At 35.2% G+C, this 27,342-nt stretch overlaps 1 protein-coding gene across 2 annotated transcripts in view; it reads left to right on the forward strand.

Moving 5' to 3' along the window:
• The first annotated feature begins 232 nt into the window (after positions 1-232).
• FANCL (FA complementation group L) overlaps positions 233-27,342 on the forward strand; it is a 29,353-nt gene continuing 2,243 nt past the window's right edge. Inside the window, exons 1-9 of one of the 2 annotated variants that reach the window (XM_035552913.2) lie at positions 233-408; positions 2,804-2,862; positions 3,855-3,915; positions 5,008-5,064; positions 7,370-7,467; positions 12,889-12,985; positions 17,813-17,881; positions 25,673-25,823; positions 26,743-26,826. In XM_035552913.2, the coding sequence (XP_035408806.1) occupies positions 316-408; positions 2,804-2,862; positions 3,855-3,915; positions 5,008-5,064; positions 7,370-7,467; positions 12,889-12,985; positions 17,813-17,881; positions 25,673-25,823; positions 26,743-26,826 (769 nt within the window). In that variant the 5' untranslated portion in view covers positions 233-315. The remainder of the gene's footprint in view (positions 409-2,803; positions 2,863-3,854; positions 3,916-5,007; positions 5,065-7,369; positions 7,468-12,888; positions 12,986-17,812; positions 17,882-25,672; positions 25,824-26,742; positions 26,827-27,342) is intronic. The other variant, XM_035552914.2, reaches the window with a different exon arrangement.

Consider the following 27,342-nt stretch of genomic DNA (forward strand, 5'->3'; position numbering starts at 1 on the left):
ATCTCAAACTGATCCCTCGCCTTGCCTTGCCTTGCCTTGCCTTGCCTGCCTCGGGCGGCACCGCGGACTGCTCCGCCAAGAAGCCGCCCTCCTCAGCACCGGGGCCTCTCAGCGCCGTGCCCCCCGCAGGTCCCCAAAGGCCGGCACGCGCCCGCCTAACTGCCCTTCCCGCCCAAACGGCCGCGCCTGCGCCGCCTCCACCCCCCCTCCATGTGGCGCCTGCGCCATGCTGGGGGCGGGGCGCTGCCGGCGGCGGCCGCGTTCGAACGGCGGCCGAGGGGCGGTGCGGCACGATACGGCGCGACACGGCACGATATGGCGGGCTCGGCGGCCCTGCTCCGCCAGTGCCCGCTGCTGCTGCCTCAGAAGCGGGACAGGACGGCCTACGAGGGCTTCGTCACCGCGCAGGTACCGCGGCTCGGCGGCCGTTACCCCGCGAGGAGACCGGGCTGGCCCCGCTGCGGCACGGTGCTGGGCGGAAAGCTGCCGGGCCTGGGGCGAGGCCGGAGCTGGGGCTTAGCCCGGGGTTTGAGGGGAAGAAAACGTGCGTTTTCTTCCTGTGAAAATAAAAGTCAGAAGCTGGGCAGTGGCACACTTGCATGCACAAAAATGTAGCTTTGCAGTCAGGACTCAGGAAAGTCTTTCATCTAACTCTTCCAGTGCATCTTGTGGGTGTGTGTTTATGTGTGCACTGCTCACGGCTGCAGTTTTAACATGCTTTGTGTTAGGACGTGTCCTGGCTTTAACACTGAGGTCAAGATGTAAGCATGAGCGTCTGCTCCCAGGTGTGGGTTTTGGTCAGGGCTAACACCATAAGGTAGCAAAGTTTGAGGTTCTTAGTTTAAGGGTGTTTAGCACTAGCTTTGAATGAGTTTGGGAGCTACTGATGTGCCAGTGAGCTGGGTTCATCTCTGAAGCAGATACTTTGGTTTTGCCTATGAGAATCACAGAAAGGATGAGGCTGGAAGAGACCTCAGAAGGTCCTCTAGCAGGGTCACCTGGAGCAGGTTGCATTTGCTTTTTGGAGCACATGTACATCTGTTTTTTGAGTAACTCCAAGTGTGGAGATTCCACAGTCTCTCAGGCAACCTGTTCCAGCATTGCACTACCCTCACTGTTAATATTTTTTTTCATTGCATTTAAGTGAGACTTCCTGTATTTCAACTTCTACATGCTGCCCCTCATCCTTTCAGTGTGTGTCACTCAGAAGAGCCTGGCTTCACTTTCTTTACTACTCCTTCATCAGGTGTTTGTATTTATTGGCAAGTTTCATCCCTTTTCTTCCCTGGGCTAAACAGTCCCAGCTCCCTCAGCTTCTTGCTTGAGAGATAATTCTGGCTCTTAAATCACCTTCACTGCTCTTCCCTGGACTAGCTCCAATATGCCTCTGTCCCTCTTGTACTGGGGGTGCAGCTGAGGACCCAGTGCTCCAGGGGCCGCTCCTCACTGCAGAGCAGAGGGGAGGCATTGCCCTCCTTGACCTGACACAGTACAGGAGGCCCTTTGGTGAAGGGTCGGCTTGGTGTCTGCTGGGACCTCTCTAGCTGGTCAGCCTCCCCCATGTGTTGGTGCATGGGCTTAAATCCTCTCCTGCTAAAGGGCTTGTCACTTTCCTTTGTTGGTCTGTGAGGTTCCCGTCACCTCGTTTCCCTAACCTATCGCATCCCTCTGCATGGCAGCATGACCACATCATGTATCAACTGCTCTCTCAAATTTTCTGCCCTCTGCAGACTTGCCAAGTGTGCCCTGCCCTGTCCTCCAGGTCACTAACGAAGGTTAAATGGTGCTGGCCCTAGGACTGACCCCTGACGCACACCACTGATCACTGGCTTCCAGCTGGACTTAGTCCTGCCCGGGGGCACTTGTGCCAGCTTTCAGTCCGCCTGACTGTCCGCCCAGCTCATCCTTCTTCAGGAGGATGTTAGGGGAGACAGTATTGAAGGCCTTGCTGAAGCAGAGATAAAACATTAGAGAACTGGTCATTTTATCATAACAGGGAACCTGGTTTTGTTCATACCTTTCTGCTGGAGAAATCTCAAGAGTCTGTGGATGTAACTCAAGGTACACTGAGATGAAACACCCTGAAATAAAAGTTTTAAGATAAGCGCCTTCTTCATTTCAGGGAGGTGTTAAAACCTCTCAAACCTTCTTTCTTTCAGTCCTATTTTGATCATACTGTAAGAAAGTAAAGGGAGGATCACAAATCAGGGTAATTACTGAAAAGACAAGTGGATGGTGTTTAGGAGCTGCATCATAAGGATTGCACAAGAAGAAAAATGTGTTAATGTAGTTAACATAGTTGCAACGAAACATAACTTAGTTGAGTTTATGGTTTCTAAATCCTCGCACAAAATGTTTTGTGAATCAGTGCCCGAGTTCTTTTTTAGTGTAGTACTTTTGTGGCAAGTGTCTGCTCTTTTACTTGAGTCAAAGACAGACTTTCATATACTTCGGTATGACTTGGCTTAAAGTATATTTCTTGGTTTTGTCCACGTTTGGATAGTGTTTTTCGTCTAAAGCTTATTATTTTTGCTTTATAAAATGCGATGTGCTGAAGAGTTCTTACTGAGTATTGTGAGTTACAGAGGTCAAGAGTATTTCAACTTCAGAATTAAAAACAGGATTATTCCTACCTGTCACTCATGCTGCTTTTTTTCTAAATGAAGAAATTCTGAATAATATTCCCGAAAGTCAGACAAGAAACTTTCTTGCTTTGTAGTTGATACTATGGGGAATATTTCCCTCAAGTTTCTAACTGTTTTTCTTTGCTTGCCTTCCTATTAACTAAATGCTTATTTTTAAGGGTAGAGACTTCCATATCCGGATACTGCTACCAATAGATTGTCAACTGAAAAATGCAAGGTAAGATAGTTTTACAGAGAAAAAAAAATGTGTAAGGAGATATGAAACCAAGCTTATTTTGATAAAAGCAGTGATGGATATGAAATTGAGTTAGTATTTTTTTTTTCCCAGTATGAGTATTGGTAATTAACTTTTACTGGTTTCAACTTAACCTTGCAACAAAATTGTACAGCATCAGTGTTAATAAACGCTGATAATAAGTGTTGCCCACGTCAAAATATTTTGTTGTTAATTAAGTTTGAAACCTGTTGGAATTAATTGGTTATATTTATATATAAACCAATGTACTTGGGGGAAATGTTCATTTAAATCAGACTATTTATATGTCATTTATATATCATTTATATGTCACCATTTCAATTCAGCGCAAAGTTATAAATTAAAGCAGTGACTTACTTGAAGTTAAAAAAGCTGCACTAACAATAATTTTCCTTTTCTGGTTATTACACTGTTACTGAACTTTAAAACCCCTGTTCTTAGTGGTGGGGTTGTTTGTCAGAGTAATGTTGGGGGTCTTGGGAGGGGCTTGTGTGTAGACATGCAGGTGTTCAGGCATCTTTGTGTTCTGTGCTTCTGCCTAGGCCACCCTGCTGTAAACCGAACAGTTGTGGTATTAGACAGCTTAATTACATTCTAGGTCAGGTAGTTAAAACTGCATTATAGGTAACTTTGACATTTTCAGGATACCATTTTTAAATATTGGTATATTTTATGAAGTCATATTAGCTTTCAAGAATTATGTTGTTGTTTTCAGCAAAGAATAAAGGTTTTTATAGGTAAATGTCTGCTTAATTTTTAATGGGCCATGGATACTGACATTTGAAAATTTTAAATAACTTTGAATATGAGAGCTCAAAGAAATTTTAAAGTATTGTTTACTTCCTTTGTGGTTTTTAAAGAAAAACTTATGTTGTTGGACACCAGACTTTCCGATCCTTTCTAAAAATCATGTACTGTTAATTTAAAATGAATACAAAGTACTGTTTGTCTAGGATAGAGTGTAGCTGGCAACTAAAGAAGATACTGCACGGATATCGGCATATTTTAAAGCAGGTATGCTACTTTTAAAACCAATTCTGTTAAATGTATATGTATAATGATTGTAAAATGCTAGTACTCATGCACCTATTTTAAGTGTTAAAGAATTCTCCTTTTGCTGCATAGCCAAGATTTGCTATTTTGAAATGCCTGAGTATTTGCAGGCTAATGTGAAGTGAGATAGATAGTATTTAGAAAATACTTACATTTAATATTTTTTTTTAGTAGTGTTTTTTTGTTTTGGGTTGGTTTTTTTTTTTTTTGGAGATTAGGATAAAATTTTTTTAAATAAATTGCAGATGACATCTTACTGGAATTTTCTTTAACATCTCAATTAGAAACAGATTTTTTTCTCCTTTTTTACATATATAGATGTATAGAATTCTTTATAAACTATTCATAATACATGGAGGAGAAATCACGTGAATTACTGATTTATCCAGCTCATTCTGTGTTGCAGGCAGTCAGGAAATCTAAGTTAAATCTCTGTGTCCACATGAAACTTCAGAGCAAGGATACAACAGCACTCCAGTCATGAAGAATACTTTGTTTTTAAGAAGGCATCTTTGCCACATGTGCTGGTTGAGAAACTATCTGACGGACTGTGCATCCCTTTGTAGAACAAGGGTTGTGACTATAGAGTAACCAAAGGTAGAGAGCTGAAGAAAGTGAAGTGTAAATATCTGCTGCATTTGAAGATGGATAGGGATCCGTTAAACATGTGCAGGATCTGAAAGCAAATGGGTCTGGAGAGTTCTTAAAGAAAACTTAACCAAAAACCCTTCTGAGTGATGCAAAAGCCTCTCTTCTCACTGATGAAGACTGAAGTATTCATAAATGTCTTTGTAAATACATGAAGTGTAAAGTCTTCACAAACTTTATAAATTTGTTATGTGACATTATTTTATAAAGGTGGCAGAAAATTTTCACTGAAGTTCCCTGTGTTCTGGGTGTTTTGTTCTTTAATTGCTGTATTGTTTTGTTTTTTTTCTTTCTTTTAGTGGCTTGATACCAGAAAAGTAGATGGAAATTTTAGATGGAAATTATTTACCATTAAAAGTTAAGAGATGAAAATGCACTGATGCTGTGTTCTTCTGTTTCCTCCAGAGGCTGCACAGCTGTCCAGATCTTGTCAGTTTTATGGTGGAGCTGAAAACTATTTTGGTAAGTGACAGAACATGTATGTGGGAGAAGGGTTGTTCTCATAGCTTTAGGTTTTACTGTGTTTTTTTTTTTTTTTTTTTTACAGTTTACCATTTAATAGATGGATATATATATATATATTTATTTTCATAGGGGATTATGCATGTATGCTGTTCACATAATGCTTGTATAAATATCCTTTAAGATGTTAAGCGACTGTACTCTTTGGAAATTGGACTGTTGCAGAAAAAAAATAAGATTTGAGCAAGTGATCTCAATATGTTCAGCATAGAGCTAGCCTCTTTACAATGATTTTCTACGAATTCTTGGTGTTGTCCGGATGCTTAAAAAAAAAAAAAAAGGGCTTATAATAATACAAGGGGATTACACACTACCAGTGGATTGCTCAATGTGTTTTCACAAGTGTGAGAACTTGATGAATAAATGTAGAAAACTTTTTCTTTAATATTACAGAGATTTCTGTGTATTTTCTGTTAAGAGTTTCTAATCTGCGGGTTTAGAAGAGGAGCAAAGTCTTCAGTTAACAGCATGAAACTGACCATTTCATGTCTGTTGCTAAAATACTATTATACAAGCCTTCTCTGCAAAGAATACTTGCTTACAACCTACTTAACTTAGAAATAAAACACTAAGTTTTATTCAAAACAACAACAAAAATACTCTCCTAGTGTTATACTACTGCTCTACAATAGGAATACCTTTCTTCAGTACTGGTTCAATTCCTGCCAAACTGGATTATGCTGAAGCAGGCAAAGGCACTTGGAATAGGACATAAAAATGTCTACGTGGTGCTGTTTTGGAGTATTTCACAATAGTTGTTCCAGTCTATTTGCCTGGATACATTAGACCTCAGAAAATGACACTGCAGAGGAAGTATAATTCATTCAAAATAGTAAAGTGTTTCATACCATGAAGTGAACCTGAGCGCACAAAATAGTAGTAGAGGACAAACTGGGGAGAAAGGATAGTTATACTGGCATTATTTTAAATTTATTTTATTTAAATAATAATTTATTGTTTTATTGTAATTTCAGTATTATCTGTGTATACAAACAACAGAAAATAATTTGTTAGTTCTTAACTAAATCATCAAGTTTACCTTATTATATGAATAAATATCGTAAAGTTTACCTTATTATATGAAGACGTGTCAAAAAGTCTAAAATATTAAAGCAGATACCTTGAAGTTGGTCACAGCAATTGTAATAACAAATATTTTGCTAATTGCATTACAGATTTTTTTCTTGAAATTTCTTGACATTTTTATTATTTTATTTTCAAAGTTTAAAACTTTGTCATCATAGTGAAAAATTGTTCATTATATCCTGTTGGAATACCCATTTTTTTCATTTTATGATTTCACTTTCACTGTTTATCTCGGTGCAGGGTTCAGTTTAGTAATAATGAAGAAAACCTTGTTCATGGTGACGTTTCAGTGTTTTTCATGTCAGTTAAGCTGTGCTTCTCTTATCCTCTCTTGTTTCCTTTTTTTTTTCTTTTCCCTGCCCCCTGCCATTTCTTTGTTTATTTTAATTGTTGAGCCATCTTTTAGCACAAGGTTACACTGAGACTGAGTGGCACTGATAGTTGCTCTTGGAAGTCATCATTAATAATCACTGTAGCTTTGGAAACAGCTCTCACTTTATATGACCTGTAACCATAATTTTAACCAAAGCACACTTTTCAAGAACAAGTAGCACAACATGAAGATGTGGAACATATTGTTTGTTTTGTCTCTGTAATCTGGTATTACCTTTTTCATAAAACTTTTTTGAGCCTTTATAACATACCTGGTAAGTGTCTATACCAGAACTTATTCTCTGGGATCCTATTGTATTAAAACTGAGAAATTGAGTATTTTTTGATTGATTATGTTAAGTGGTATACAGTTGCTTAAGGATAATATGGAGGATTTCATGTATGTGTCTGCTTTTGTGGCTGTGATGCTCAGGAAACAGCTGTGGGCTTCACAGAACCTTCTTTTAAAATGTTCTTTCAGACAAGATGCTTGGCTTCAAATTTATTAGCTTGAAAAAGAGGCACATTTGATATTTGCATCTGAAGACTATGTTGTCAACATCTGTGTTTTTTTTAAATTGCAGATGTTTTCATTAGCAGTATCTGAAGTAATTTACCAAACAGCTTTTGTCTGCTTTAGCTGGAGGCTATAACAAAACAAATGCAGTGTACAGTTAATTTTACATAAGCTTAATATTTTTGAATGAATTGTGAAAATCACATGACTAAATAGATGCAAAAATATTGAAATCTCCCTTAATGATGTTTTTAATGTTCTTTTAAACAGGAAATTGCTTTAAAGAATACAGAAGAGCTGCATATACCACGACCACCAGAATACTACTCCTGTCTTGTCAGAGATCTAGAAATACTGGGTTGGAATAAGTATGTTTATTTTGTTACTTTATTTAGAGATTATCTCTAAAATACTCTGTTCTTTTGTATACATGGATCCAACATATTAAACATAACTTGTGTAGTTAATTTATCTTATTCAGAAGCCTATCTTGTTTTAAAAGACAGCTGTTTTTTTCATTTAAAAAACAAAAAAACCTGTATCAACTGACAGGATATTTTCAGTATCAAGTAACTGCTGAAAGGTGAGAGGCTACTACTAAGCAATCGATTTTTCTTTGACCTATTACTATTGGCATAGTAAACATATGCAATAAAACGTTTGTAGTTCTTTTTCCATAACTTCTATAGTATTTTGGGTATTTCTGTTGTGTAGTGAAGGGTAACAGTGATGTGATTATGGAGTCAGTTATAACTAAGTTATAAAAGTTCTGTTCATATGTTTTTTTAGATCTATAATAATTTTTAAAGAAACAGTTCTATCTTCATAGCGCAAGGGCCTCCTTAGACGAAGTGAAAACATAATTAATCCACAAAAAGGTAAATCTAGATTAAAAAAAAATGTAGAGGAGATCTTGGAAAACTGTAATTCCAGAACTATAAAACAGCTGTTTGTGAAACCCACAAAGAGAAACTTACCATGTTTCTTGCTACCCAGATGGATTCAAACAGATCAAAGAAATAAGGGCTAATGAAAAGCATTCCTTAGTCTCCAAAAGGTTTTCTTGATTCAGCTGCGCAGGGAGACCATGTTTGGTGTTTGAGGGAGGTGCTTCCCTTTTGAGGAGGATTGGTTACTGCACAAGTAGAATGTAAATTATGTCACTTGGGTGTGAAGGCCCAGTGCACTCAAGAAGTTTCGGAGAGGGTAAATGCTGTAGTAAAAATTCAGCATCTGTCAAACAAAAGTGGAAGTTTAAAAACTAGAAGTGAGTCTTCTCACCCACACTAGAACTGTCGTTTTAATACCATGGGAACGAATGTCAAATTAGGAATGGATATTTGCCTTTGTTGAGGAAAGAAATGTACACGTAGCTACTTCTGAGAACCTTCTCATTAGGGTCTTGAATGCATTCAAACATACTATATTATTCACAGTCCAGTATACCCTCAGATAAGCTCATTGAACAAACTTAATTTGACATCCCTACACAGGGAAACAAGTTTCTTGTAGAAACCTGAAGGAACACAGAGTTATGATCAAGTACTCAAGGTCCATGTGGAAATTTTTCAGAAGTCTGCAGTGCTTCCTCTTTTTGCTGACTTTTACTAGAAGCTCCAGGAGACTTTTATGGAGTTGAAAGCAGTTGCTATATAGGGAGGCATGAAGGAAACATATTCGTAGGCTGTGTTTAGTTTTACTGATAATATAGAACTAATTTGGGTACCTTCTTTCAATAAGCAAAGATGAAAGTTTGTGTAAGACAGAGTTTTGAATGAGAAGTTTTATTTTACATGCTGTAAACTGAAAGTAAGTCTGCTTTTGCAGCTTTCAACAAGACAAATCTACTTTTACCTTAGTCTTCAACAGTGATTTAACAAGTGTTTGTTTTACTACATGAAATAAAAATTAAAAAAAGCCTGGTGTTGAAGAATAGTTTTTGAGTTTTCTCACCTGAATTGTGTATAAATAAATCATGTGTAATCAACATTAAGTGGGAATTTGCGTTGAACACCCACTTTTATTTAAAGATTTAAAGCATCCTTGATAAATCAGCTGAAGCTTTTCAGTGATATCCATTATTCTTTTCAAATTTCTCAGACCTGAGTGTGAGAATATTAGTTAAACACATGGGAAATAAGTTCTGAATCATGCCTGCTGCTTGCTCCCCACACCCAAAAAAATCCTCTAAAAAGCCCATGCTAGGAAAACAGATCAACATAAATATAATTGAAAATATAAGTATATTAGTGTACTATATTTATAATTGAATACATAAATATAGTACATATATAGTTCAATGTATAAATTGTGTATATAGCTAAATATAATACACTTCTGAAATACGATTTAGTAGCTTATCTCAAAAACAGTATTTCTGACCTGCTATGCATACAAAATATTCAGTAGTTTGCTATTAAAAAAACACCTCAGTGCTTTATCAGACAGCATGCTTCTAAGACAGAATGTGTTCTCTAGATCAAGATGATTTTCGTGTAGACACACAGCTTATGTTGCACTTTTGTCCAGCACAGTCATGTAATTCAGTAAATGTACATCTCTTGATTTACTTGTGTTAGTGATAGTCACTATTTAATTTTGGGGGTTGGGGGTTGATTATTAAAGGGGCTAAGCTTTATATAAGGGATAGTATCTGCTTTATGATGAGTTGGAGGGAGAATAATCTAGAGAGACGATTTGAAGTATATTAGCAAGTTACACCTCTAATTAAAAAAGAGATGATTTGAAGTGTATTAGCCTGTTACGCCTCTAATTAAAAATGTAATGGACTGCAGAAAAGGCTTCAACCTAGACTGATTTGGGGTTGCAGGTGTTGTGTGTTTGCAGATTAAAAACATGTCGGTATGGTCTTTCAGCAGGAAACTAAGCCTTCTTACTGCCAGGAAGCCTCAATCACTGCTCACACCTTGAGAAGCTTCTGGCTTTATTACTATTCCTTTTAGGAAGAGAAAAGAAAAAAGTGGCTTGTTGTGGACCCCAGGCTTTTTCCTTGTGAGTTTTGTGTCATGCTGGAAGCCAATCCAAATCTGACTGCATCCAAATTCATCTTGAAAAATTTTTGTTTGAAAGAGAATCGAAGCAATAGGATGTAGTCCCTTATCTCTGAAGTGATTAAAGAAGCTTATAAGGATAGCACAAATTTAGTGTGTTCAAATAAGTAATCTAAGAAGTATGTGAAGTTTCTCAAGCACAAATTGCATATAGTACCTGGAATGATTTTACTCCTCTTTCCTCCATAACCATTGAAAGTAAAAGCAGTAACGAAGGTTGCAAATTGGCTGGCTGCTGTGATTAGACATCACTTCCTCTGTGATATGGAAAACTTAATTCTTTGACCTAATTTAATTGTGGGGCACACATTGTGTCATATTCAAATACTTGTACACAAAAATCCTAGTTGGATAAGTTTTAAAGTTTTACCAAATTTCCTCCACCAAGTGCTGCCCTCCTAACAGCTGGGGAATTCAAAGAAGAATTCTTCCTTCATTTTAAGCAGATCAAAAAATCCTGGTGCAAACGTAATTAGTTGAGGTGGGAGAAGGTACATATGAAGCAACAGTAATACTAAAAAAGCTTTTCCTTTATCTCATAATCTGACTAGCTGAGTCCATGACAGTGCCTCAGGAAGGTAGATTCTTGACTATTAAACATCGGTAGGACTCGCTACCCTCATGTGGGTGCATAAATGTTGCTAGCATCTCTGGAGTCCATGGTGTGAGTCATGATCCAAATTTTCTCAGGTCTCAATGACATTTTGATTTCTGCTTGATACTTGCCAAGTTTTTTTCATAGAATGTATCTTCTTTTGCCTCCTCCCTTTCCAAGGAATCCTGCCTTGTCATGTGCCTCCATGACATACCATTTGTGTGTTATGCTGAATTACAGTACTTTGGAGATTTAACTGAGGCTTTCCATCTTTATGGTCATTCCATTCTTTTATACGTGATAAAATGATGGAGCCTACTGAGGAATAAAGGTTTATATAGCTGAAATATCACCTATCTAAACAGTTCCTTCTTTTATTATACACTCGTAAGACGTTCATATGACTTTTACAGAGTTGTCCAACTTTCTCCAGTGCTATAGAACTCACTTTTTCATCTTTTCTTATCCAAAGATTGGTAGAGTGATGTTGCAGAACAAGTAGCCACTGAGCTGCCGAGTTCTTTTTTTCTGTCCTAAGTGGAAATTTGAATCCTCCTTCAGTCCCCAGAGGCAGTTTGTTGCTTTTTACAGTCTGTTGAGAAGAAGGAAGACCAGCAATGAATTTTCTTTCTGGGCATTTCTCAACCCCATCTGCAACAGTAGATGGAGGAGTGTGTTATAATTAGTTTCTTATCTTTATAAAACTTTGTGATACAATTTTGAGGTAAAGTTTGAGCGAGGTGGGAGTAATGATTTTTCCACTTAGAGGAGGAATGCCATAGTTCTCTCTAAATAAATTGTGTTTGATTGACTGCAGTTTTATCAAGACTTCTATTTCTTTAAACTGTTGTTGGAAAAAGGATTGTCAAAATACTCCCAGGAAACTGTAGGACAATTTAATATCGCATTAAAATTATTCAGCATGAAATGTGAAATATCATCTCTTTCCCTATTTACTACCACGATAGCTTTTTCCATATGTATTTTTCGGTTCCCTCATGTTGAGGCTGTGTGTTTGTGGAGATGACTTTCTTCTTTCCGCTTCTTGCCTAGGAATGTGCATGGCTTTTGGTGCAGGTCTACTTTTTCATGTATAGACTTCTACAACTGCGTATCCAGTTTCTCCTGAAAGAGAGCCATTTGTCCCAGCATGCTGGCCAAAGTGACTGGGCTAGTATGTAATAGTTTAAAAAAAAAAAAATGTTACTTAGGTCAGCAAGCAGATGCTTGCTTTGAACTCTGATGGGCCTTTCCATCAGTCTGGGTGATAAGCTGTGCAATAATCTTAGACTGCTTTTTATCTTTACACAAGAATGGTATAGTAAAAATGTCAAAATATCCAGTTCACTGATAAATATATTTTTAAAATAGAAGTTTGAACCTTTTTGGCAGTTGCTGAAGCTACTCAGCAGAACGTATTTCATTACAGCAATGTATTTTACAATTGTATTCATCTTCATTGTTGTGGGAAGCACAAATCAGTGACATCTTAAACAAAAAGTCAGTGATTATGTCATAAGTTTTAAAACTTATTTACATTTAGTATATACTTGCTACTTGCTTGGGTGCATTTATACTGTGTAAAACTGTCATGAAACAAAGGCAAATCATTGTAAATAACTTATTTTGTACCTGTTCCAGTACTCTTTTCTGTAGAAAATCAATTTCAGAATATGAAGCAATATCCACTGAATTTTCCACAATAATAATATTGATAATAAAAGAGAACTTCATTGAAGAGAAAAGCAAATCAAGAGCATAAACGTCTCATACTGTAAGAAACTGCAGAAATGGATCAAAGATTTGACAGGAAGTTTAATGTGTACATAAGTAGAGGCTGACAGGAACATGCTGTGCATGTCAAAGGTTCCAGTGATGGAAAACTGAAACATAGCGCTCACTGACCACAGCATGAGCCTTGACACACATTGTAAATAACCCAAAGATATATGACTGCATTAAGCAGTAGACTGGTGTATTAACAGCAGTAAATCTAGAACAGCAGAAATGGTTGGCATATAGGACTTCCTCTGATTAATATTTGTAACAGACTAATAAGAGTATTGCAGACCTTTCAAGCTGTAATTCTTAAAATACTGTTAGAGTTTTCTTTTCTCTTGTAGAGTTGCATATGTGGATACTAGTCTTACCACAATCAAGCTAAAAGCTGAAGACTCATGTGGTCGACAACATCTGATCACTCTGAAGTTAAATGCAAAGGTGAATTTATATGGGAGAAAATATTTTAAGGCTTCCTTGAAAAAGATGGATTTTTTAATTTATAAGGATTTCAGAGTTGGTTTGTTTGTTAGCATGTCTGTTGTGAGCATAATGTGTTTTTTGTGTCTTTTTTTGAGAAATTATTTTATAAAAAGTAGAGTTTTCAGGCTTTATCTGCATTCAAAATTCATAATACATTATGCTTATTCCGTAGGAATCTTTTTATATGAGGCTGTGCATTATATAAAAAATCCTTTATGATATTGCTATTATTTTTCTGTATTACAGACAAAACCACTTGGAGACTTTCATTCATTATTTACTCAGTCCAGAGGCTGAGCATCTGACAAGAATAGAGGATGTTGGGTTGCTTCTTTAGCAAGTCTTACTGCTTAAGCTGTAGAAATAAAGGTTTATGACAGACTGACTACAGAATTGAGGTTCTTATATTAAAAAAATGTCTTTTTTTTTTAGTGTAAATAGTTGGCTGATTTTGACAATTTTTACAAACCAAATCCATGGCATGTATGGAAGCAGTAAAATTTTAATTTTTCCTGATACCTAGAACAGAATTCAAACTATAATATTTCTGTGTAGAATTTCTCATTTTAAGGCATGAATCTTTAACAGATATCCAGTCTGTACGATGACAATTGTATGGTGATTGCTGTTATCTTCAGTTTAGGGAAAAAAGCGGATCCAAACACTACCTAAACATTGGATTTTGGAACTACCCTTGATCCATCCTATCGGATAATCATCTTGAAGGGATGAGGACTGGGCACTGTGTTGTGAAATTAAATTTTACCTTCACAGACTTCCTATATTCCTTGGAAAAACAGGAGTTTTTTAGTTTTATATAAGACAAGTTATTTTACCTTAGAGGGAAAAAGGAACTGCCAGGGAAATGTGGTTGCAGAAAAGGACTTTTTTTTTTTTTTTAAGTATACTTTAAATATATATGTGTGTATATTTACACATACAAAGTAGTGAATTAATTAATTTGCTAGTCGTTCAGTTCTTAAATACATTATGTTAATAAATGATGGAAAATATATGCCAAGAAATGAAATTGTGGTCTATTTAGTACGCAAGAAGAAAAAACAGACTGTATTGTCATTGTTTAGAAGGGAGCTGCTATCCCCATACTTAGTATGATATGAGAAATGAAATGCAGCCTGTTGCCCCTAAGCTTTTTCTTAAGTTTATGGTGACTGAAGTTAAGTGAAATACTTTTAACTGTTTGTAAATATAGAAGTGCAGAAACAAAATACAATCTAATAGCCATTTTTACCAAGTAGCTCAAACACTATTATATGTTGGTTGGTTCTGTTTATCTTTAATTTATCATTGTTCCATAAGGAGAATTGAGATTACCTGTTTTCTGTTCTTCTAAAAACATGCACGTTTTTGTTACGGTAATAAAATATGTGAAGTTGAGACTCCTAATAGCAGAAAAAAGCACCTTCTATCAACTAAAGATACAGTATAATAAAAATACTAGATTATCCAACTTGTCTGCTGTTACAAGTAATCATCAATCTTTTCTTTTTTCCCAAGTGATTTTTATGATGAAAGGATCAATTGTTTGTCCTTTTTAAACTGTCTGGCATTTAAACTTGCCACAGGAGAAAATTTATATGTGAAACGTGGTTTTGTTGACATGGGGATTTGATTTTCCTTGATATACATATTACATTCATTTGAAAAGGCTTCAAAGTATTTTTTTTAAGGGATTTCTTTTGATAACATGCTTTAACAAAATTATGCTTATTATTGTTACGCTGTTTATTTGACTAAGGTTAGTATGAGAGCTAAACCTCTCCCCCGAGCATATGTTGCTGGCTCTTGTATGTGTTCTGGCAGATTGGTTCATTCAGCCTTGTCCTTGTGGATGCTATACAATAAAAGGAGTTTGTAAGCATGCTGACGATGTTTTCAGGAAAAAAAAATCACTTCTATAAGTGATTTAGTAAGTTATTTTTCATAAAGTTATGTATTCAGGTATTCCCCTAAATATCCCTTCACTATCATTCTTAGTGGTTTGGATGTGTTTTGAGGACTTTTCTTATGCTTTGTCAAATGTTTCCACTTGTTGTTATTGTATGAATGTACTTTGTGTTAGGAATTGTCCTTTAAAACACTTGCTCTCTATAATCTGCATTTGTAAAGTATCTAGGAAACTTGGTGCCATCAAAGTAAATCTGGAGGAATTGAGAGTATCTTATCATAGGTATATTTATCAAGTCATCTGCTACTCAGTATTGACTTTTGTAAATTAATAGGACTATCATAAGAGGATATATTGTGTAATTCTCAATTTATGGTTTCTGAAATAGTTCTCAGTTTAGTTTGGCTGAAGATGTCTGTTGCAGAAATCTTTCTCCATTCACAGTTTAATTCATGATCTAGAGAAGTTTTCTGAAAACGAAGTGTGCATTTTTGCAAGGTACGAAACCAAATACAGTAGTTTTATTTATCAGATTTCCTTTTGCATTACATGAGGAACTCATATTTTAATTCTTGGAAGTGGGTTGGGTGCTTGCCATTTCAGATCCCAAGAACTCTAATAGCCTCTGCAATAATTTGCATGCCATGTAGTTAATGAGATGCTTTGATGGTAATTAAGTGAATGGTTTGGAGAGGATTATTGAAAATATTTTTTCTAGATAAATTCAGCTGCGTGCTCAAAAATACAAAATATAAATCTTTGCTTTAATAATTGCTTAAATTGGTTTGAAGAATAATAGGATGATTTCTAACATACAAATTTAAATGCAACTGTAATGGCACATGATGCCATTGATATGCTCTGGTATACTGTTTTAAAATACTATCTCCTGGGGAGTCACTTGCCTTGTTTTATACAGGATTTCACCCCGCATGGTCTAAAAGCATTACACTAAACATATGTACAGAATCACTGTTGCATAGTGCTTGGCAATTAGCTGGTACACATTACAATATTATAGTGTTAAGGAAAATTTGACTAAGCATGCAGATAAGGTGCCGTAGGTATTTAAAAAAAATAATAAAACATTTGTAGAATATGTTTGCAACCACTTGTTCAAAGGCATCTGACAAAAGAGTGCATAAATGAATTTACTTACCAAGAAAGTAAGAACATAATTGGCTAATGCTGCTGGTATTTTAACTGGGGTAGTTCTAAAACTGATCCTACAGAGAAATTGTTCTGTCTTAGTTTGTTCTAGGCATACTTTTATATATTGAAAACAGGTTTATTTTTATGCAAGCACTGAAGTATTTCATGAAAAATAATACCAACATTACAGTAAAAGAAACTAATAGCTTTTGTGGCTGTACGTTTCTAAATTGTAACTGCCTCCTGTCCAAATTAGTTGTTTCAGTTCTCTTGCTCTGTGACTGTTATTTAACTTGTCTGCCACCAATCTGATAAAATAGTAAATATTCAGGTAGTGAAGTTGTCTTCAGAAAGTGGATATCTAACCAAAAACAGAAATGAAGACATACTAAAAAAAAATGCATGTTTAAACAAATTTCTGTGGAATACATAAATCCACCAGACTATTATTAAAATCAAGTGAAGAATGGATGATCTTGGGAAGCTATGTCTTTTTTTGCTCCTTGCCATAGAGGGCAATTGAAAAGTAATTACTGTGGAATTACACTATATGTAAAATGAGGAAACTTTTAAAAGATTCCAGTAATTGCCAAGTGTCTGGTATATAATGACATTATCTATACGTAGAAATTTATTTTAGATAGAGAATGGTTATGGGAAGCAGCATAGCTAAACTTAACTTCTTTGTTTTTATTTCTGAGGAAGTTGGGACTTTTTTCCTATTTCTCCCCAAGTAAGATTTTCTGTAACGTTCTCTTGCTTTTGCAGTTTATGCAATACTAATACAATTTTTATAACACTACTGTGTCTGTCATTGGTACAATTTCAGAGGTCGCATAGGACTAAAAGAGGGAATTTCTCAGATGAATATGATTTTGTATGGGTGTTATTTTTAAAAGACACAGTTTGTTTGTACCTGGATGGTTCTTTGCTGCTTTAGTTTTCAGAAAATACTTATTCTCCACAGGGTTGATATTGGGATAATGAACTGTAATATTTTCACACGTGTAATGAATGGTAAATGGTTATTGTTGGATTTATCAAACCTCTTATTTTTGTAGCTTTGATTTTCTTAACAGAACTATTTGTTCTTTTCCTAATGGATGCCTTTTAATTTGGGGCAGGCAGAGCAAGGGACTTGTTAGTTTTAACTTTGTGTGTATGTTCATTCATCTTTTTCTAAAAAGTTTTGTGCTTATTTTGCTTTAAGTTTCAAGAGAAAAAAAAAAAAAGCATTCCAATCAGAACAAATATTCTAGTTCTAATTCTTGACTCATTAAGGGCTTTTTTGTTGTTGTTTTAAACTTTTATATCCACTGCAGGTAATTGAGGAGCAAGAATGTTGCATGGGTAACATTAAGCTTCTATTAAAAAGATGCTGTCAAGATACCAGGAAACATTTAAAAAAATTTTTTTAGTATTTGATCTTTTTTGTCTTAAGTTCTTTATTAACATATCTTTGCAAACACTGAAAACAGGAAACTGTGATTCTCCTGCCACTATTAAAATCTGTTATAAAAAAACTGTTTACATGTAGTTTTCTTTAAATGATAATTATCATTTATAACTATTTCTGAAAATTCCTTGCATATTTTTCCTTTGAGAGCCAAGTTCGCAAGATGCTCAAAGTGCTCGTATTTCATTATCATATTTGGCAGCTGAGTATTGGTCTGACTTTAAATCACATTTTAAAAAAAGAACTGTATTTTTCTTCTGTCCCTCAGTATCCAACAGAACCACCAGATTGCCTTGTGGATTTTCCTGTTCAGTTTGCTATTTCCTGGATGCCACAGGTAAATTGCTGTACTATACATCCTTCTTTAGTAATTATGATACATATGCGAAGGTAGGTGGTAATGATGTGTTGGACTTTGTAGCTCCTGATTTTTCTCCCTGTGTGCATTTTACCTTCATACCTGCTTATGTAAATGTAAAATTGAATTCCATATTCCTTCTGATATTGTTTTTAGTATTTTCCTTGCCATATAGATATACCTCGCATGTTTTATACTTTGCACTCATATTGGCTGTTTTTCTCATAAGTTGTTCATACAGCTGAAAATTCATATCTTTAGAAATTATATTGGGTAAATATACGCACAATAAACTTTTTATATAGAAAGAAGCACCTTCTAAAGCTGACAGCCTTTTAGAAAAATGCCAGTCCCCCAGTTCATTATCCTATATAGTTTCCATAACATAATAAAACTTCTTCAGTTATAGTCAAAAGAACAACAAGAAAATACTTAAAAGAATTCCAATTTCATAGTTTAACAGTTACTGTCAATATAGAGAACCAAGAGCCATTGTCTTTTTTTTTAATCTTTTTCTTTATTTCATTTATTTCTCTTCCTTAATAGAGCGTGTGTACTTGATTAAATGGATTTAAATGTGACCACTTAATTGTAAGTTAATTTGAATTATCTCTAGAAAATAGTTGATGTTTAATTTCATTTAGTTCAGGAAAATAGATTTTATATAAGTGATGGTATTTCATAAATCTAACTCTTGTGAGGATTTCTGACCATCAATAAAGCTTGTCTTGGTGCTATTAAATTTATGTAGGGAACATGGTTGAAAATTTTGCATCAGAATAATTTTAAGATGAGCATATAATTTTGACTGCAAAGCTCAAGGTTTTGTATATCACCTTAGATCCTTCAGTTTGAGAGCTTGAGGAAATAATTTCAAGAATGAACCATTGCAAATGAAAAATGTGCTTATTGTCGTGTGTCACTTTAGTTTTTGATTCTGTGCTATGGTTTTGAATTATTTAAATAGATACTGTTTTTCCCTTAGATTGCACTGGATTTCATGTACCACATGAAGGATTTCAAGTACTGTTTCTTACCTCCAGTGTTATCCATATGTCTAATATTATTTTATTAATTTTTATATCAATGCAATATATGTTGCCTCAAATTAACAACATTTCAAATATCCTTGACAGTTGTTGCTGCTCTGAGTTTACTGTTAGTAATTTTGAAGCTACCTGCTGGATTTATGTCTTAATATTATGTTCTTGAAAAACATAATATGAAGCAGCATTCTTTGACAAGTTAAAGATGTAAGCAAATACATTAATATTGACACTATAAGAAAGTAAAAATCTACTGTTAAAAAATACGGCATTCCAGAGCTTGATATCTTGAAATCTTTCTACAGTTAGAATTACCCATGGGTAATGTGTTTGAAAACACAAACAATAGAAGTAGGTATGTAACTGAAGACATATGTTTTGAAATCATAGGATATGAATTCCAGCTGCAGATAATCTGCTATAATGTTGGACCAAATACCAACAACCTGTACGTTATGCTGATAACCTTGTTTCAGTTGTCCAGTCTTTTTCAAAATTGACCTTGTATGTGAGTGACACGAACCTGACACTTACGGGAAAAAAAGATTGTTGTAGTAATTGCATTTCATACACTATTTAAATTTGTTTTTATTCTCAAAATGCATGGAAATCATTATAGTGAGCAATCTTCATGCCACAGTAAAATAAGGGTTAAACTTAGATAAAGCAATTTAGCATGTCCTCAAGTGGTTGAAATTTTTTTTGTTCCTAAAAGGGAAAGAGAACATGTTATACATATCTTCCTGTAAAATAACATGAAGTTTTGATGGGTCTTTATTTTTAATATTTGTTGGTCATCTTTAAGGTAAAGATTGACAAGGCTTAACTGAAATTGTGCAAGTGCACTATTATAATATAAACTCCTGTGAAAGAAAGTATAAATAGATTTCAGGTAATTGATTTTTTTTTTTCCCCCTGCTGTTGCCTATTTGAGGTTCTTTTCAGTGCTCATGGACTTTAAACTTGAGGGGTTGTTGGGTGTCTCTTTTTTTTTTTTTTTTTGGTATAATAATAGACATGGCTTTATGGCATCCATATTAAAAATGGGTAATTTTCCTTATGGTCCCTGTCTTCCTGCTGTGTTGATAATGTTTTGATGTATTTTTCTTTTGCTCTGATGAGAGGTCTGCTGCTGCTGCTCTGACATATTCATTTGGATGAATAATTATAACTTGCACAATGTCAAGCTGAAGATGGTAGGGTTTTGTGCGTCATGACAAGCCTAGTAGCCAGTGCAGGTGTCTCACAGCATGATCAGCAACAGCCAGTGTATTCTGGCTCAGAGGAGACATTTTAGAGTAGTAAGAAATCAGCACCAAGGGCAATGCTGCTGCTGCTACTGTTATAAGTGCCAAATAAATGCAGAGTGCTTCTCAATGACAAGTGCAAGAACATCTACTTATTTCAGTTACATTCTTTTTCTAAATAACCAGATAAATGTACTGTCTAGAGATTTTAGCATAAACAGTAAGCATGGTTCTGCAGTTTCAGAGCATCTATATTCTGCTGCCCTCACGTCAGGGTATTGTTTCTATACTGACCACTGACCACCTGGTTTGCTACATGAAGGTCAGGAGAGTGGAAATTAATGACTAATGAGGTCATGCATCCAGCCAGCCAGCAATGAAACAGTAATACAAGATTCAGAAGGTATAGTGATATGAATGAGATTATTCTTTAGTTATTTTGATGGAAACACAGTAGAATGTATTGTAATTGCTTTTTTTTTTTTAGCAAAGGAGCCTCACAGACCTCAGTTTTCTATGCATCTGTCAATACAAAAAATGGAGATGGCTGACAAGACACTTTATAAAGATTTGAGAGTGTTGTGTCTCAGTTGGATTTGTGCTAAAAAGGAAGAAAATTTTTAAACTTCAATTTATGAGTAATAAATAGTAGTCCAAACAAATCTAAAGAATCATACGTTGCTTAGATAATACAGGCGATCTCTTTGCCAGCCAAACACTGTTCACTTTATTAAATTTTATTTTATCTGTGAATACATACAACACCTAAAGTTTAAGCTGCTTTACATTTTCCATTAGGACGCTTTGCAGTTATTTTAATTTTGCTGGATTCCTAAGGATAAGCAAATTTCGTGTTAGGAAGAATTAGCAAAAAACAACCAACCAAACAAAAAAAAAATCCACCAAACCTCACAGTAAAGATAAATTATATTTGTATATTTTTTAAACACAAGTTTTAATAAAATGCACTGTGTTTATCTTAATTTGAACATTCTTACTACCATTTGGTTAGTATTCAATCCATCCAGGATTTGGAATGGGTGTTTAAAGTTTGGCAAGAATGTTACCATGTATCATGTAGCACTTCTTTAAAGTTATTGGCTCTATAAATAAGAACAAAGAGTAGAGTGACTTTTTTTCTGTTCCTTCTTATTCATTTAATTGAAGGGGAGAGTGTAATTTAAGTGATTGATAAGCTGAGTCTTACAGAGCAGTGGTTGTAAACTTGGGGAAAGTGTTTGAATTAGAATAAACTAAAAGAAAGAATTAGCACGAGGACCAGTGATGAGATGGAGATGAGAGTGCAGAGGATAGGAATGGGAACAAAACCACTGCAGAACTACATGACACTCTTCACTGGTAGAAGAGAAGTTACTAGGATGAAGCCAGTCTGCAGAGAGGCCGAAAGGACAAAGCTTAGGGGTAAGAGGAGCAGCAATAGAATACGTTGCCTTCTAGGTGGGTCCAGGATATCTGATTTTTACTGACCAGAATAAGTGCTTCATCTCCTACCAGTTGTTGAAATAAACGGAGGATACGTATAGTCTGATAGCATAAATAGTAAAAGTTCGGTCGGTTTTCTAAAACTGCTAGGGAACCATGTGAAAGTCAGTATGTTTACATGTCTGCTTTTCTGTAAAATAACCAATTTAGTTAGCCCAGCGTCTACACCTACCTGTTTTCAGACGTTAAGACCATAGAATCGTGGCCCTATAAATTAATACTGAATTGTTCAGTCCAAAGGATCGTATTGGTGTATTGTGTAGCAGTATATATCAGATTTTTGTCTCATAGAGCCTAGAATAACTAAAACTTTGAAGCTGGATATATGCTTTGTTGAGAGGAAACTGACTGCTGAGTCACACTGCATTCCTATCATAAGTCATCACTGATTGTATTCTTTGTCTTCTATACTCACAACTTCATATATGAGAAAAATCTGGAGAAGTGTTGAGTGTTTGCAGCTATGACTATGGTCACTGGAGGCGATGCTTCAATGCAAAGAATCCTTTAAAGCCTGCTGAAGGGGTCTCGAGCTGAGTATTCCAAACTAAGGTTTTCTCAATCTCTTATTTTTCTGTATGGAAACTCAGAGCGAGGTCTTCTAATTATGCATTTTGTTGGTAAACTCAGTAATGTTTTTGGGCTGCTCAGTTTCTGTGGTGGTCATTAAAGAGAGCTGAAGGGAGCTGGATCATTAAGTCATGCGGTATCTCTCCGCCAAAAACTTACCAGGCTCCCACCTGAAAGTAATGGGGTGTCCTGGGACTGGAAGGCATTGCCAGGACCTCAGTGCTGTGATGGAGAGGAACGCAGCTCTAGCTGTTGGCTTTGTGTGAGTTCACATTTGATGGGCCTTCCACCAGCTCTAGCTCTAGGTCCCTTGTACAGCTACCATAATATAACTGTGGATAATAATCACATCCCCTCTTACGCTGCTTTGCTAGTCAAAGCAAGCGAAACTTTTGACTTTTCCTAATGATGGACTCTCCATTCCTTGTCTGAGAAATGTTTTGTCTTGGATACGATTTGTTCGTACTCACAGAAAGGTTAAGGTAGGAAGGGACCTCTGGAACCCCTTTCTCAAGCCGGGTACCTGGAGCGGGTTGCCCAGTACCATGTCTGGGTGGAAGTATCTGTTTTCTTGGGAAGATCTGGTCAGAATCCTGTGCAGTGTTTCAGCTTGAACCGTGCATTCACTAGTGCCTTCTGTGCTGACTTCAGAAATTCCCTGTCACCCTACAGACTGAGGGAGCATAGCTGCGAAGGGATCACTTTCCAGCCAGTGCAACAGATGTAGGCAATCCTATAGAAAGAAATAACATGGTTCAGCTAGAAAAGACTGTGATATCCACTTGCACAACAAACTACATTTAGGTTTTGTGACTATTCTCATGCTGGTAATAGTCCTAACCTCTGCTAGCTACTAATTACTGCTAGTATGGGAAATGGATGTCAGTGCATCAGTAGTTAGAAGTAGCATGCAAGGTTTATATTAGACATTAAAATTATCTTCATTTTGTTTTAAGCTGTTGTGAACAATTAAACTGCCACAATGTTCTTTATGTTTTTATAATGTATGTTTTGCCTGATGGCCATGGAAACCTAATAATTACAGAGGATGGAGTAACTAGTTTAGTTTTGCTAGTGATTTTTAGAGTCAGGTGGGTAGCCAGTGATGACATCCTGAAGTATGAATGTCTTATTTTTCAAAGAATATTTTACATATTTCATACAAATTCTAATGCACTTGTACAAAGGTTACCAAGAAACAGTTTGTGCTGTGTGATACTATTAATGACTATCTTGGTGATGTGTAGATTAAAAAAAAAAAAAAGCATGATAGTATTTTAGAAAAGTGTTGAGCAATGACCAAAAATTAGTTGGTTAATCAAATAAAAAGATAAAAAGGAATGTTATAGCTTTCATGGTTTGCATGACAAATGTGATGTATTTAAATAGCTATAGATGCATTTATGTATATAGCAGGAGACAGCTGGTAACATCAATGAAGCATGCAAATAAGATCAAATGAACAATGCATTTAAAAAAAAGATTTAACTACCTTTTTAAGGAACATCATTGAAAAATTACAATTAGTATTAAAATTAATTGGATTTTAAAACTTATCTATGGGTTATAATCCCTTGATGTTTCTTTTTTCTAGTGAAACCCTTTGAATTCCCAGAAGATAAAGATAAAAATGATTATTAGAGGATTTATCTGTATGTGATACAGAAAAATGTAAAAAATCAAAATGGAAAGCAACTGTTGCAAGTACCAGAAAATTATGCTATTAATTTAAGTGTCATCAGAGCACAAAAGATCACATTTCAGGACTGTGTGAAAATTATTAAAATACTGGAAATAATAGTACTTAAGATGAAGATATTATACTCTAAGATGTGGTTAAGTGACTGACACTATTATATCACTTCAGGTATTATAAAAGTAACAAAATGCTTTTAAAGATAATAAGCGTTACATTTTGAGATTGGCAGTATTCACACTTTTCTGCTTAAGTGCTTTCCTACTTTAATTTAATAACAGCAGGAAAAAATGTAGCATTTTATTTCTAAGCTGCACCATTTCTTTCTAGAATATGTATGCATAAAATATAAAAACTTACTACATATAAAAATCATATTTTTCCGATGGAGAAATATATATATATATATATAATTACTTCTTTCTGTCCAGGTGAGAAAGGTAGAACATAATCATTAAATATTAAAGGAGACCATTTCATGTATATTTCGTGTTACTGTTATTTGTAGAAAAATACCTCTTCAGAACTGATCGTTTAATTTTCTTTTTATTTTTCTTTTTTTTTTCTCCCTACTTGATCTCCCTTCAGTGTCTTCTTTTACCATTTTTTTGACACCTTCACTTTTTCCTGTTGTAGCTTCATCTATCCGCATGAAGCCTTGTTTTGACTGCTTGGTCTTCTCCCACTAGTCTGTTCGTGACACTTCCAAATTCCTCCACTCATTCCATTTTACATCAGACTCTGCCTTACTTCAGCTCAAAACCTGTATGGAGTATTACTCCAAATAAAACTCATCTCTTGCCTCCTTGCTTTCTTCACCTCTTTTTGGTTCCATAAATTCAGCTTCATGTTTTGTACCTCTGGGCATCTGCATTTTCAAAGGTGTTAACCTGACTGCTGAGTGTTTTCTCTACTTGAAGAAGCCATTTCCTGTAGAAATAATTACTTCTTTTTTGCTCAGTGATGTTTAAAAGACTTCTTCTGCATTGCTGTTCTGTCTGTTGTCCTGTATAATCACAGATTTTTTGATCCCATCTAATCCACTCTCAAATATTGAAATCCCTTGAGTGTAATCCTCTGATTATTGCATAGTTTCTCCTTCTCTTACCATATTTACATGGTTTGAAATCTAATGTTAAGTACCTGGTTTAATGCTGTTTAATTCTGAGACCTTTACGACATTATTTGGCTATATATCATAGCTTTTTTTTTTTCCCAATCTACCTTAGTGGGCATTTCTCTGTTATATCATGTTGCTCAGATGAAGCAGAGACAAACTATCATAATGTTAGAAGTTTAATAGTAGATGATGCTGATTTTTACTTAAGTTTTACAGTAGTTTGTTACAAGTTATAATGGAAAGGAATAGTTGCTACTGTTTTTTAGAAAAGTTTCCTAAAAAAAGGAGTCTAAAACACTTTCAAATCCAACTATAATGTATGTATATCACAGCGTGTTAGAATTACCAGGATTAGAGAAATTATATGTACTCAGGATACAGATACACTTAATTTGTGGTGTTTTGATTAAAAGAAAAAAAAAGGCATTATTATATAAGGTTCAACATTTTTTGCTACCATACTATAATTGGATGGATACTAGATTTTAACACTTGTTAGATTACCTACAGGTTTTTTTGTTTGTTTTAATATTCTGTATAGCTATAGGTAGAAACTATATAATATGTTTAAATTTCTTCTTTTCTTAGAACTCCTTAATAGACATCCATAATCAGTTCCTGGCAGCATTAGAATCACTGAAAGAATTCTGGGATGCCATGGATGAAATTGACGGGAAGACATGGGTGCTTGAGCCAGAAAATCCCACACGGAGTGCTACAATAAGAAGAATCGCAATAGGTACAAAAAGATTTGAAGGAATCACTTGGGTTTTAAAAGTAAAACTCAGGTTGCTATTTGCTCTGCTTATCTAATCAGGTTACGTAAACTGAAAGTAGGACTTAAAAACACAACTCTTAACTTTGTATTTAAAAACAAACAAAAAACCCACGTTCCATCTGAATACAGAGCCTGTTTAAGAAATTGTTATGACTTTATGGTGTTCAATATAAAATGAAAAATTCTGCAGGAAAATACTGCGTATCTGCAACTTATTGAGCACCTAGCTCAAAAACGTGAGGACTTGTGTGATACCTCTAGGAAATTAGTATTTGTAAAAATAGAGCTTAAAAGAAGTCCTTGCCTCATTCACAAATTCCAGCATTTTAACGGACTTATTATATTAGATGGATCCTGTCCAGGAAGAGTGAAAGGAGAATTAGAAGGAAGTCCAAAGGCAGAAGAGCTGGGAAGGTGGGTTAGGTAAAGAGTGAGGTGGAGGGATTTACTCCATTGATTTTACTACTTAAACTACTTAATACTGGCTTTGCTCTTGTCTTTTTGACTATAAAAGATGATGAGGAATTAATAACATTTACATCTCTATTACCTTTAAAATATCACGAAGATTTCAAATTGATTATAACATTAATTTCATTATTCAAAAATAAAACTCTAAGTGTGAAGACTAGTCTCTGATAATTTTTTTTAAGAAGTTGATATTTTTAATTACAGTTCACTGAAATTTAAATAGAAAAACTTTATACTGATGTTTTGTACAATTAATTTGGGTACCTACCAACTTCTTAATTATTTGTAGTAATGAAAAAAAAAGCCTGAAATAACTAATTTAAAACTTTTCTAAAATAGTTAATGTTTCAGTTTTTAAGTAATTGATTGCAAAGAAAAGCTTCACATATGATTTGCTTTCTCATTTTAGGGAACAACGTTTCAGTGACCATAGAGGTAGATCCCAGGCATCCAAACATGCTCCCTGAGTGTTATTTTCTTGGAGCAGATCACGGTAAGCCAGCAGACATACGCTGTTCATTTCACTTTTAGAATCTGATCTCTGGTGAGCAGATACTAGTGTAATCTATGCCGGGCTCCTGGGCTAAACTCTGCTTAAGCGGAGCTAGGAATTAGGTTATGTGCGTAGGAGAATTTTACACAGTAGATGCTGTTGGTTTTTTTAACAGCCTAAATCCCTGGCATGCTGCTTTGCTCTGAGTGATGCTTTTCTCCAGTGCTTTCCTAACACAGTTTACAGGGAAATCTTTGTCCTACAGATGATTACCCAACCATGTTTATAGTTTAATATAATTTTCTTTATAAAAGAATCTACTACATATGTCCTAGTAGCATGTGAAAATATTTGTCTTTTATTCTACTTCCCACAGTTTTTTTGCCAACTTCTTAAAGGGAAATAAATCACATCTTCAATAGTATGTTATTTTAAATGCTAGTATACAGGATTTTTAAAACTAAGGGCAATCATTGACTTAGGTGTCTTAAGTAATTAAAACCAAAAGCCAACAAC

This window comes from Cygnus atratus, chromosome 3, assembly GCF_013377495.2.
Source record: "Cygnus atratus isolate AKBS03 ecotype Queensland, Australia chromosome 3, CAtr_DNAZoo_HiC_assembly, whole genome shotgun sequence".
NCBI classification, from domain to species: domain Eukaryota; kingdom Metazoa; phylum Chordata; class Aves; order Anseriformes; family Anatidae; genus Cygnus; species Cygnus atratus.